The 10725-nt window shown below is 53.7% G+C and overlaps 1 protein-coding gene across 5 annotated transcripts in view; it reads right to left on the bottom strand.

The window, feature by feature from the left end:
• NACAD (NAC alpha domain containing) overlaps positions 1–4804 on the bottom strand; it is a 7989-nt gene extending 3185 nt beyond the window's left edge. Inside the window, exons 1-2 of one of the 5 annotated variants that reach the window (XM_032244293.1) lie at positions 4570–4804; positions 64–1801 (exon numbers count right to left, since the gene is read on the bottom strand). In XM_032244293.1, the coding sequence (XP_032100184.1) occupies positions 64–1801; positions 4570–4636 (1805 nt within the window). In that variant the 5' untranslated portion in view covers positions 4637–4804. Of the gene's footprint in view, positions 1–25; positions 2706–4569 lie in introns of those variants that run through there. The other 4 variants (XM_032244290.1, XM_032244288.1, XM_032244289.1 and 1 more) reach the window with 4 other exon arrangements.
• Between the last annotated feature and the right edge of the window lie 5921 nt (positions 4805–10725).

Here is a 10725-nt window from a genome sequence, read left to right as displayed (position 1 = left end):
GTGGCTGCAGCCACAGGGTCTGGGCCTGACGGGAGGTCTGTGTCTTGTCGGGGCAGAAGTGATGTCACAGCGGAGTCCTGGGGTAAGGTGAGGCCGTCTTCAGCCTGCTGGGGCACAAGTGTGGCTGTAGCCACAGGCTTCGGGCCTGACAGGAGGTCCAGTCCTCCTCCTTCCTTCAAGTTCTGCGGAGAGTCTGGACACAATGTGAGGCTTGCTTCTTCCTGTGGAGTTGGAAGTTTTTCTGCAGTGACAGACTCTTGGCCTAAGATCTCACTGATGCCCTCCTGGGAGGGCTGAGGCACTGCCATGGCAGCAGGTGCTTGCCCAGGGGTGGAGTCCACTTCTTCCTCCCCAGCCTGAGGAGTCATCCTGGTAGCCACCTCCACCTGGAGGCCTAGGGCTACCTGCAGAGTGTGAGGGGTCACAGTGGCAGTGGACTCCTGGCCTAAAGCAAGGCCGTCTTCTGTTACTTCTGAGAAGGATTCCTGTCTCTGGGAGAGATGGGCCCCTCTGTCTGAGGTCTGAGAAACAGGCTCCAAGGCCAAGGACACAGTCCCTTCCAGAGCCTGCAGCCCCTCAGCCCCGCCTCCGCTCTCCTCTTCTGTCTTCTGGACACTGTCCTGGAGCAGGGTGGGCTGGGCGTGGGGCTCCCCGCTGTACAGCCTTTCATCATCTACCTCTGCGTAGGAGGCTGAGTCCGAGTCAGAGGAGGCTGCAGAGGTGTCATCCCGGAAGGCGAAGGCCTCATCCATGCCCTCCGTGATGGACAGGTCAGACAGTGACTGGAGGAAGGAGGCAGACGTGCTGTCCTCCTCACCCTCCCCTGCCAGGTCCCCGCCTGGGCCGGGAGCTGCCTCGACCTCCTCTTCTTCTTCCTCTGGGGATAGTGGTGTCACCTCCACTGCCTCCACCTGGAAGATGAGGCTGCCTTGGAAGGGTAGGAGGGCTGCCGGGATCATCGGGTCATTGGCCAGGAAGTCCAGGTCGAAGAAGTGGCCCTCCTGGCCCCAGGAGGAGCTGCTGTCTGCAGAGAGGCTGGACTCAGAGGATTGGGGCTCTGGGGTCCCTGCAAGGTGCAGCTCTCGTTCGTCTGCCATGGACCCCTGGGGGGACAGGCCCCAGCCTGAGGGGAAGTCCAGCCCTTCATCTGGAGCCAGTAGGCTGAGGGAACAGGAGGGTGAAGAGGCCCAGCTGTCCCCATCAGCCGTAATGTAGGAGCCCGAGGGCGAGGCAGGGGGTGAGTCCAGCAGCTCATCCTGCATCTCAGCCTCTGAGTCCTGGGCGTCCCCATGGGGACCGGAGCCAGGAAGCAGGGCATAGGTGGTCTTGGTGGGGGTGGAGGGAGGCGTGAAGAAGGAGTCAGGGTCTGGGAGAGGGAAAGGCACAGAAAGATCACCCTGAGAACACAGCTCGGGGGGTGGGTCCAGGCTTGTGTGCCCACCCTCCTGGTCCCTGAGCGCTGTCCGGGCAGCCCTGGGTGACAGGAGGGCCTGGCATGTCTCCTCTCCCATCACAATCCGGGGCTCCAGGGTGGCAGGGAGAGGAGCCTCAGTGGGCAGAGCCTGGGACAGGCTCTCAGGGAGGAGCTTAGGGCTCGGGCCGCCCTCCGCTGGGTCCGCCCAAGCTGAGGTTGCCCCACCAGGCCCTGCATCCCAGCTGGCTCCCTCGGGCTGGGGCCGGGCACCCGGCTTGCTAGGCAGAAACGTGAGGGCCAGGTGGCTGGGCCCTGGGGTCAGAGCACAGGGTTCCCGCCGGTCCCCTCCCAGGATGGTGGTAGCAGCAGCCGCATCACAGGACAGATCTGTGGAGATAGAGAAGATCGTGAGGTGCCCTTGGATGCATCTCCCAGGCAAGGGCCAGGCCCAGGGAGATGAATTCATGCTACAAAGAGCCCAGAGGAGGGCAGATCCAGGAAGGCAGATCCAGGAAGGCAGAAAGAAAAGGGAAGACGCTGTTTGCGCTGCATTTGAGGGAGAACTTTCAGGAGTTTTGACAGCAGAGAGCGGCTGCTGGCAGTTTCCTAGAGAGGGGTTTTGAGGGAAGTGTTGCTAGGAGTCATGAACAGACCTGCCCGGCGGAGACCTGCTCGGCGGCTTTTCTCAAGGACACCTCAGCAAAGAACCAGCATTTCAGCCTCTCTGGGGAGACTGGATTGCAGTTTCCATTCCACAGAATCAGTGCGGCTCAGCTGGGCTCGGTAGGAGGGGCTGGCAGTGGGAATCTGCCGGGAGGCACCAGCCCCTTCCCAGGACCTCCCAGTAGATGAGCCACATGAGGCAAGCAGCACCGGCACGCAGCTCAAAACACTGCAGGCCTCGTGCCTCACTCTGCCTCCTCTTTCTGCTGTCCTTGCTACCTACACTTGAGGCCAACATATCAGGGTTTCACCAGGCCTCTCCAACCCTGCTCCCCTATTGCGGTCAGGGAGATCGGGAAGCCAGGGCCGCCACACACAGCCAAACTTCTGGAGAACAGAGATGAAGTGTCCCGCAGAGGCTGTGTTGGAGCATTTGGACAGAAGCAGTGATGGGCAAGAGTGGTGACCGTGGAGCCCAGCAAGAGCATGGGACAGCTTCAGAGGGTCAACAGCAGCCTCTGGCTGAGTCCTCTCCTGGGTGGCAGCCACCCGATGGGTGAGCACCAGTTCCTTCCCAGGTGCTGGGAGCTCCCACCCTACCCTATGAGCCTTCCCTGGGTCCCATGGTACACTCCCCCAACCCCTGGGCAGACTTCAGCATGAGGAGGCTGCAGTACTCAGTAAACATCTGTGAGCTAACACACCTCCAGCTGAGAAAGGAGTCCATGCACATAGGAAGTAGCACACGTGGGTCAGAAAGGACTTAGGGGACTCAGGAAGATAGAAGAAACCCCCTCGGAGGTTGCGGCACACCACACCACTATGGTTTTCTGCCTCCTGGATTCTTACTAGCCTGTATTTTATCATAGGTGAGATCACATTGCACATTCAGTTTTGAATCTAGCTGTTTTCACTCAACGAATCTCATAAGCATTTTTCTGTGTGCTCTAAATGCTCATAAACCTCATTTTAAATGTCTCCATTATGTCCACTCCCTCACTTGGACCCAGGCCAAAGGCACCTCTGTTTGAAGCATCCAATCAAGGCCCTTCAGTGCCCAGGCCAGGTCTTGCCCAAAGTGGGGGAGGGGTGGCACACAGGGGCCAGCCCTCCAGGCTGCAGATGCCTGCCCAGTGGCCCCTGCTCTGCCAGCACTCACCGGTGACCAGGATAACATCTCCTGTACCTCAGCCTTCTCATCTGCAAAGCAGAGCCAGGATTAGAGGTGAAGCTGAAAGAAGGGGCCCTCTTGCCAAGCTGCTCCTCCTCCCCTCAGCAACATCAGAGCCCTGAGCCCTGGGCCACCCATTAAAACTCATCACCTGAGGGCTTTGCTGCTGGGGTAATGGGACAGCCAGGGGGTCCTGAAAAGAAGGGGGTCCTTTGGGTTCCCACATGCCTGACACCCAACACCAGGAGTGGGTGTGGCTGGCGGGGCAGCACTGGGTGCCCTGAAGCTGGGCTCTTGGCTCTGGCCCATGGTGTGTCCCCCAGGGCAGGGGAACAGCTGAGCTGTTGGAATGGAACAGAAACCAAAGGCCAAAGTTTTTTTTATAATTCATTCAAGGTCACCAAGGAAGCCAGAACAGAGCCAGCACAAGATTCTGGGGCTGGGAAGTCTAGGCCTGCACTGCCTGCTTACCACTTAGAGCAGTGGCAGCAGCCTGTGTCACCCCTAGACCAGGCCCCAGGACCCAGCACTGGTCCCATCTCTGGGTGACTTCTCGCCCACAGCAAGGTGCCCTTGGCCCTACCCACACATGGCTGACCTCCATGCCAGGATGGTCCAGAGTTGGATCTTTCTAGGCCCAGGTAGACTCCATCAGCCTCCACCAGTAATTGTTGACCCAGCCTCTCTAAGGACTGCACACCCAGGTGGTCTGCACACCCAGGGCCACTGCTAATCAGGCCACCTCTCCCAAGGCCTTCGACCTTCCAGACCCAACTTAGCCTTTCTTCCACAACCTGGGTGGCTATCTGGGCTTCCCAGGCTCCGGCTGGTCCTGCTTCTCCCTCCAGAGCCATGATCAGTCCCTCAGCCCAGAACAGCCCGGGTGCAGCTGAGGACCCTCCCAGTGGTCACCTGATTGTACTGGGGGTAGGTGCTGGACACCCCGCCTCCGGAACCCACTGCCCCTGTCCAGAGCAGCCCAGCCCCGGCTGGCTGGCAGCTCCGTTTGTGCAGACAACGGGATGCAGCGGGCGGGATGTGAGCCCCACCACCCCTGGGTGGGAGGCAAGGCCTTACGCCCCACGTCCTTCCTGGCTCGCTGAGGGCACTCCGTGTGCCCCACCTTCCCTGCAATTCTGAGAGAGGCGGTGGCAGGGTTCAGGTGGAGGGAAGGGCAGGGCGCAGAAAGGGGAGGGGACTCGAAGGGTGTCAGGAGGATGGGGAAGGGAGAAGGCTAGGAAAGGTGAGCGATGGATAAAGAACCCGGGCTGGAGATGGGAGCAAGCGGCTGGAAGCAGGGAATGAGTGGTCATGACCTCACCTGTGCGGGGCCCAGGTCCGTCCGCCTCCGGCAGCAGCAGCTCGGCGCGGGCAGCCTCCCCAGGCATGGCCTGGCCGTGTGCTCGCCAGTCCCTCAGTCCCTCTGACCCTCCGTCAGTCCGTACTGCCACCCCGCCGAGCCTGCGCGGCCACCGCCCCTTGGCCGGGCGGTGGGGGCAGTGGGTGACGTCAGGCCACCCCGCCCGCCTGTCCCCGTGAGTGAGCGTGCGCGGGCTCGCCAGGCACTGCGGAGGGCGTGGGGGTGGGGGCTCCCTCCCCACCCCCGCCCCACCCGGCTGTGGCCTTCCTTTTGCTGTGCGCTGTTTCGAGGGGGAGCTGGGGTGGATGCCTGAGCCTGGTCCTGCCCTTTCCACAGTATTCCCCCCCTTTACGAGGGAGGGTTTCAGGGCCAATTGGAAGCTAGGCTGCCCCAGGGTGGCATCAGCCCGTGGCCGGGAAGAGGCGGGGACGTCCCTAGAACCCTGGTTGTGGGAGACTGGGGAGGTGGTTGGGATCCTGGGATGCTCGGAGCGCTTTGGGTGGGGGTGGTGGTGCAGCCTCCTTCCCCGCTGACCGAGCAGAGGGTGCAGGGCCTGGGGAGGGAGGGGGCCCCGCCGAGCCCGATGCCTCCATCCAAAAGGTGAGCTGGAGCTGCAGCTCCACAGTGATTGGCTGGTCCTGGCAGTCGTCGGTCTCCGTGGCAACCGCCTCCTGTCTCCATGCCAACCAGGGATGGAGCCGGCTAGAGCGCACCAGGGAAGGCGGCCCGGATGGGCCAGTCTCCAGGTCTCTTGGCAACTCGGTGATCTGTCCCTTCACCTCCCATCCACCCCCACACTTCTCTAGGCAGTAGAAGGAAAAGGGAAGAAAGTGCTTCCCTCTGTTCCTGGCAGCACTCTTTGCCACACCTCCCAGGAGGAAGCCGGCCCCATGAATTTCCTGAAATGCCTCTCGCTTCCACACAGGCTGCTGTGCCACCCGGATTCACTGAGCACCCCTCCTCCCCGGTGCCAGGCACCAGGGAGACAGATGAATGAGACATTGTCATCACCCCTAAGTGGGGTCAGGGGAATCAGAGTAGCCATTGTCACAGGCAGGAAGGGAGCTTTCAACATCCTCAGTCTTCTGTGGGTTCTAACTTCAAGCTCATGAAATCAGGGACTGCCCTCTGACTCCCCCAGACCTGCCTGAAGCCTCAGTGCTACACACTTGGCTGCCTGCTGTAGCCCAGGAACCAGAATCACCAACCACACCATTAGAATTAACATCAACTTTAAACAATCTCTTCCAGAAAACAAAAGAGAAGGGGACACTTATTAACTCATTTTATAAGGCAAGAAATATCCTGATGTCAAAACTAACAAAGTGCCAACACCCCCAAAGCGCCCCAAAACAAAAACTGCAGACCATTATCTCTCATGCAGGCAGCCACAGCCAGCTAATTTTTGTATTTTCAGTACAGACAGGGTTTCACTATGTTGGCCAGGCTGGTCTCGAACTCCTGACCTCAGGTGATCCACCAGCTTCCCAAAGTGCTGGGATTACTGGTGTGAGCCACTGTGCCCAGCTCTATTTTTATTTTTTTATTTGAGATGGAAGTTTCACTGTTTCACCCAGGATGGAGTGCAGTGGGGTGAACTTGGCTCACTGCAACCTCCGTCTTCTGGGTTCAAGTGATTCTCCGGCCTCAGCCTCCTGAGTAGCTGGAATTACAGGTGCATGCCACCACACTCAGCTAATTTTTGTAGTTTTAGTAGAGGCAGGGTTTCAACACGTTGGGCTCAAACTCCTGACCTTATGATCTGCCCACTTTGGCCTCCCAAAGTCCTGGGATTACAGTTGTGAGCTGCCACACCCAGCTTGGTAAAAATTATTTAGAAAAAATAAAGCTGAGTTGACAGGGGCCAACAAAATAAAAATGAAAGAGAACAAATTAAAGCTTCTAGAAATGGCCTGAAGGCAAACAGCAAATGAACAAACGTCTATTCAAGGCCAGGTGTGGTGGCTCATGCCTGTATTCCCAGCATTTTTGGAGGCTGAGGTGGGCCAATCACTTGAGATCAGGAGTTTGAGAGCAGCCTGCAAACATGGTGAAAACCCGTCTCTACTAAAAAAAAATACAAAAATTAGTTGGGCATGGTGGCACATGCCTGTAATCCTAGCTACTAGGGAGGCTAAGGTAGGAGCTTGAACCCAGGAGGCAGAGGTTGCAGCAAGCTGAGATTAGCCTGGGTGATGGGATGAGACTGTGAAAGAAGGAAAGAAAAGAAAAGGAAAGGAAAGGAAAGAGAGAGAGAAAGAAAGAAAGAAAAAGGAAGGAAGAAGGAAGGAGGAAAGAGAAAGAAAACAAAGGGAAAGAAAAGAATGAAAGAAAAGAAGGAAAAGAAAGAAACATACATCTATTCAAGAAAATCTATGAGAATTTAGTAAGAAAGGCAAGAGTCTGTGGTATCTGAACCAAGACAACTTACTCCAGCAACGGGAGGTGGACTCCACACCAGACTGGTATCTCCAAGAACATAGGCTTCTCTTGTCCCATCTCCCAGCCAAAGGGCTTTCTTCCTGGGAGGAGGAAGTACTTCAGTGTATCTCATCCCCCTCCCAGTTGCCTGTTGTGGGAGTAAGTCCTGGGTGAGTCTGGTTGAGGTGGGGTTCCCTTCTTCCACTTAGCCCCTATTTGTGGAAAGCAGGCTCTACCTTGGGTGTGAGATGCTGAGAATACTGGGGTCCTGTTAGCCCTTCTCATGGCTTATGAGTTGAGAGTTCCACACCAGGAGAGGCTGTTGCCTCCCTTCCAGACTGCTCAGCTCCTAGAGTGGGAGTGTGACTCAGAATTTTGCCACTGAGCTCAGAGATTTTGCCTGGAGGGAAGAGGCAGGTTGTAAAACAGCCCAAGATCTCTTCCCATAGAAACTGACCTTACTTGCAAGGGAATACATGGAAGTTTAAACCCAAGGGTATTCTCAAGAGCAGTAAAGGTTATGGTGAAAGGCAACTGGAAGGAGATTCATGGATCTAATGAAGATACAGCCTAGGCTGCAGGTTGGCTCGTTTGCAAGAGAAAATGCGGTAATAAGATAGCTGGGTGGAGACCTACTGGGATTGGAGACAGTATGAAACACTGACCTCTGAAACTATTCCATCTAAGAGGCCACAATTTTGATTAGTTTGCAAAGGAATTTGTGCCCAGAGTATTGTTGAAAATGAGCAATCAGTGGAGTTTAGGAGTGGCAATTAGTGGAGTTTAACAGCTGGGTGTGGTTAGGAAAAGAGAGTAAGACAGCCTTACCAGAACCACTGTTATTCCCGGGTGACTGTGGGCATACCCATAGCTGCACCGCCCTGAAGAGGATCATCAGAGGCTGAACACTGTAGGGGAGAGGGACAGACCTCACCAAAATAATCCAACTAGTCATTAAGCAAATAAACAAGCAGACAGCAGAACAAGCCCCAGAAGGGAGGGGGATTGGACCTGTACCTAGTTGCTATTGGGTACTGTTCATTTATTTATTTAATGGTATTAAAATGTCCACTTTTCAGCTGGGCATGGTGGTTTATGCCTGTAATCCCAGCACTTTGGGAGGCCAAGGTTCGCGGATCATGAGGTCAGGATATAGAGACCATCCTGGCCAATAGGGTGAAATCTGTCTCTACTAAGAATACAAAAATTAGCTAGGCTTGGTGGCACGCACCTGTAGTCCCAGCTACTCAGGAGGCTGAGACAGGAGAATCACTTGAACCCGGGAGGCAGAGGTTGCAGTGAGCCAAGATGGCACCACTGCACTTCAGCCTGGCGACAGAGACTCCATCTCAAAAAAAAAAAGAAAAAAGTCCACTTTCCAACAAAAAATTAGCAAAGAAAGTATGACTTGTATACCAGAAAAACAAAGCAGGAACAGAGGCCGGGCACGGTGGCTCAAGCCTGTAATCCCAGCACTTTGGGAGGCCGAGGCGGGTGGATCACGAGGTCAAGAGATCGAGACCATCCTGGTCAACATGGTGAAACCCCGTCTCTACTAAAAATACAAAAATCAGCTGGGCATGGTGGCGCGTGCATGTAATCCCAGCTACTCAGGAGGCTGAGGCAGGAGAATTGCCTGAACCCAGGAGGCGGAGGTTGCGGTGAGCTGAGATTGCGCCATTGCACTCCAGCCTGGGAAACAAGAGCGAAACTCCGTCCCCCACCCCCAAAAAAAAAAGATTTTGATTTTAACAGGGAAAGCATGATTAAGGAAGTAATAGAGGTGTATGATGATATTCCATCAAATAGAGAGTATCTATCAATAAAGAGATATTTTAACAAAAAAAATTGAGACAGGCTTTCATTCTGTCGCCCCAGCCAGAGTGCAGTGGTGTGATCGTGGCTCACTGCAGCCTCCACCTCTGGGGCTCAGGTGGTCCTCCCACTTCAGCCTCCTGAGTAGTTGAGGTATGTGCCACCATACCCAGCTAATTTTTAAAATTTTTTGTAGAGACAGGGTCTCACCATGTTGCCCAATACATTTTTTTTAATAGAAATTATGGAGTTGAAAAGTAAACTATCTGAAATAAAAAAATTCACAAGAGGGCTGAACAGATTTTTTTTTTTGAGTCGGGTTTTGCTCTTATTGCCCAGTGCAATGGCATGATCTCAGCTCACTGCAACCTCCACCTCCCGGCTTCAAGTGATTCTCCTGCCTCAGCCTCCCGAGTAGCTGGGATTACAGTAGGCATACGCCACCATGCCCAGCTAATTTTTTACTTTTAGTAGAGATGGGGTTTCTCCATGTTGGTTAGGCTGGTCTTAACTCCCGACCTCAGGTGATCTGCCCATCTCAGCCTCCCAAAGTGCTGGGATTACAGGCATGAACCACCACGCCGGGCCTGGCCAGTAGATTTCAATGGGTGAAAAAAGATTTAGTGAACTTGATAGCGATTAGAGATTGATAGAAATTATACAAACTGAATTAACAGAAAAAAAGGAAACATGAACAGAAACTCCAGAGAATGTGAACACTATTAAGCACACCCACATACACATAATGGGAATAGCAGAAGGAGAGAAAAGAAAAAGGAGAAAGAAAAATATATGAAATAGTAATGACTGAAAACTTCTAAAATTTATTGAAGAACAATAATCTACACATCCAGAAAGTTCAATGAACTAAAAAAGAATATATGAAAATAGACCCACATGCCTGTACTCCCAGCACTCTGGGAGGCTGAGGTGGGTGGATCACCTGAGGTCAGGAGTTCTAGCCTGGCCAACATGGTGAAACCCTGTCTCTACTAAAAAATCCAAAAATTAGCTGGGCGTGGTGGTGGGCCCCTGTAATCCAGGCTACTCAGGAGGCTGAGGCAGAGAGAACTGCTTGAACCTGGGAGGCAGAGGTTGCAGTGAACCAAGATCATGCCACTGCACTCCAGCCTAGGTAACAGAGCAAGACTCTGTTTCAAAAAAAAAAAAAAAAAAAAAAGAAAAAGAAAAATAGACCCACAGACACATTATATAATAGTTCAGCAAGGTTGCAGGATTCAAAATCCATATATAAAAATCAATTGTTTTTCTGTAAACTTGCAATGAGAAATACAAAATTGAGATCATGAAAATTCCAGGAGCCAGGCATGGTGGTGCACACCTGTAGTCCCAGCTACTCAGGTGGCTGAGACAGAAGGATTGCTTGAGCCCAGGAGTTTGACGCCACCCTGGCCAACACAGCAAAGCCCTGTTTCTAAAAATAAAATTAAAAAATAAGCAAATAATTCCATTCAAAATGGCATTAAAAAGAATAAAATAGGAATAAACTTAACAAAAGTAGTTCAAAAGTAATACTCGGGAAACTCTAAAACATTGCTGAAAGAGGGGCTGGGCGTGGTGGCTCACGCCTGTAATCCCAGCACTTTGGGAGGCCGAGGTGGGTGGATCACTAGGTCAGGAGATCGAGATCATCCTGGTCAACATGGTGAAACCTCGTCTCTACTAAAAAAAATACAGAAATTAGCTGGGCATGATGGCGTGTGCCTGTAGTCCCAGCTACTCGGGAGGCTGAGGTAGGAGAATTGCTTGAACCCATGAGGCGGAGGTTGCGGTGAGCCGAGATCGTGCCATTGCACTCCAGCCTGGGTAGTAAGAGCAAAGCTCTGTCTCAAAAAAAAAAAAAAAAAAAAAAAAAAAAAA

Source organism: Sapajus apella, unplaced genomic scaffold (assembly GCF_009761245.1).
Source record: "Sapajus apella isolate SASKATOON/1434 unplaced genomic scaffold, GSC_monkey_1.0 scaffold54, whole genome shotgun sequence".
NCBI classification, from domain to species: Eukaryota; Metazoa; Chordata; class Mammalia; order Primates; family Cebidae; genus Sapajus; species Sapajus apella.
This window is presented reverse-complemented; position numbering and strand designations above follow the sequence as displayed.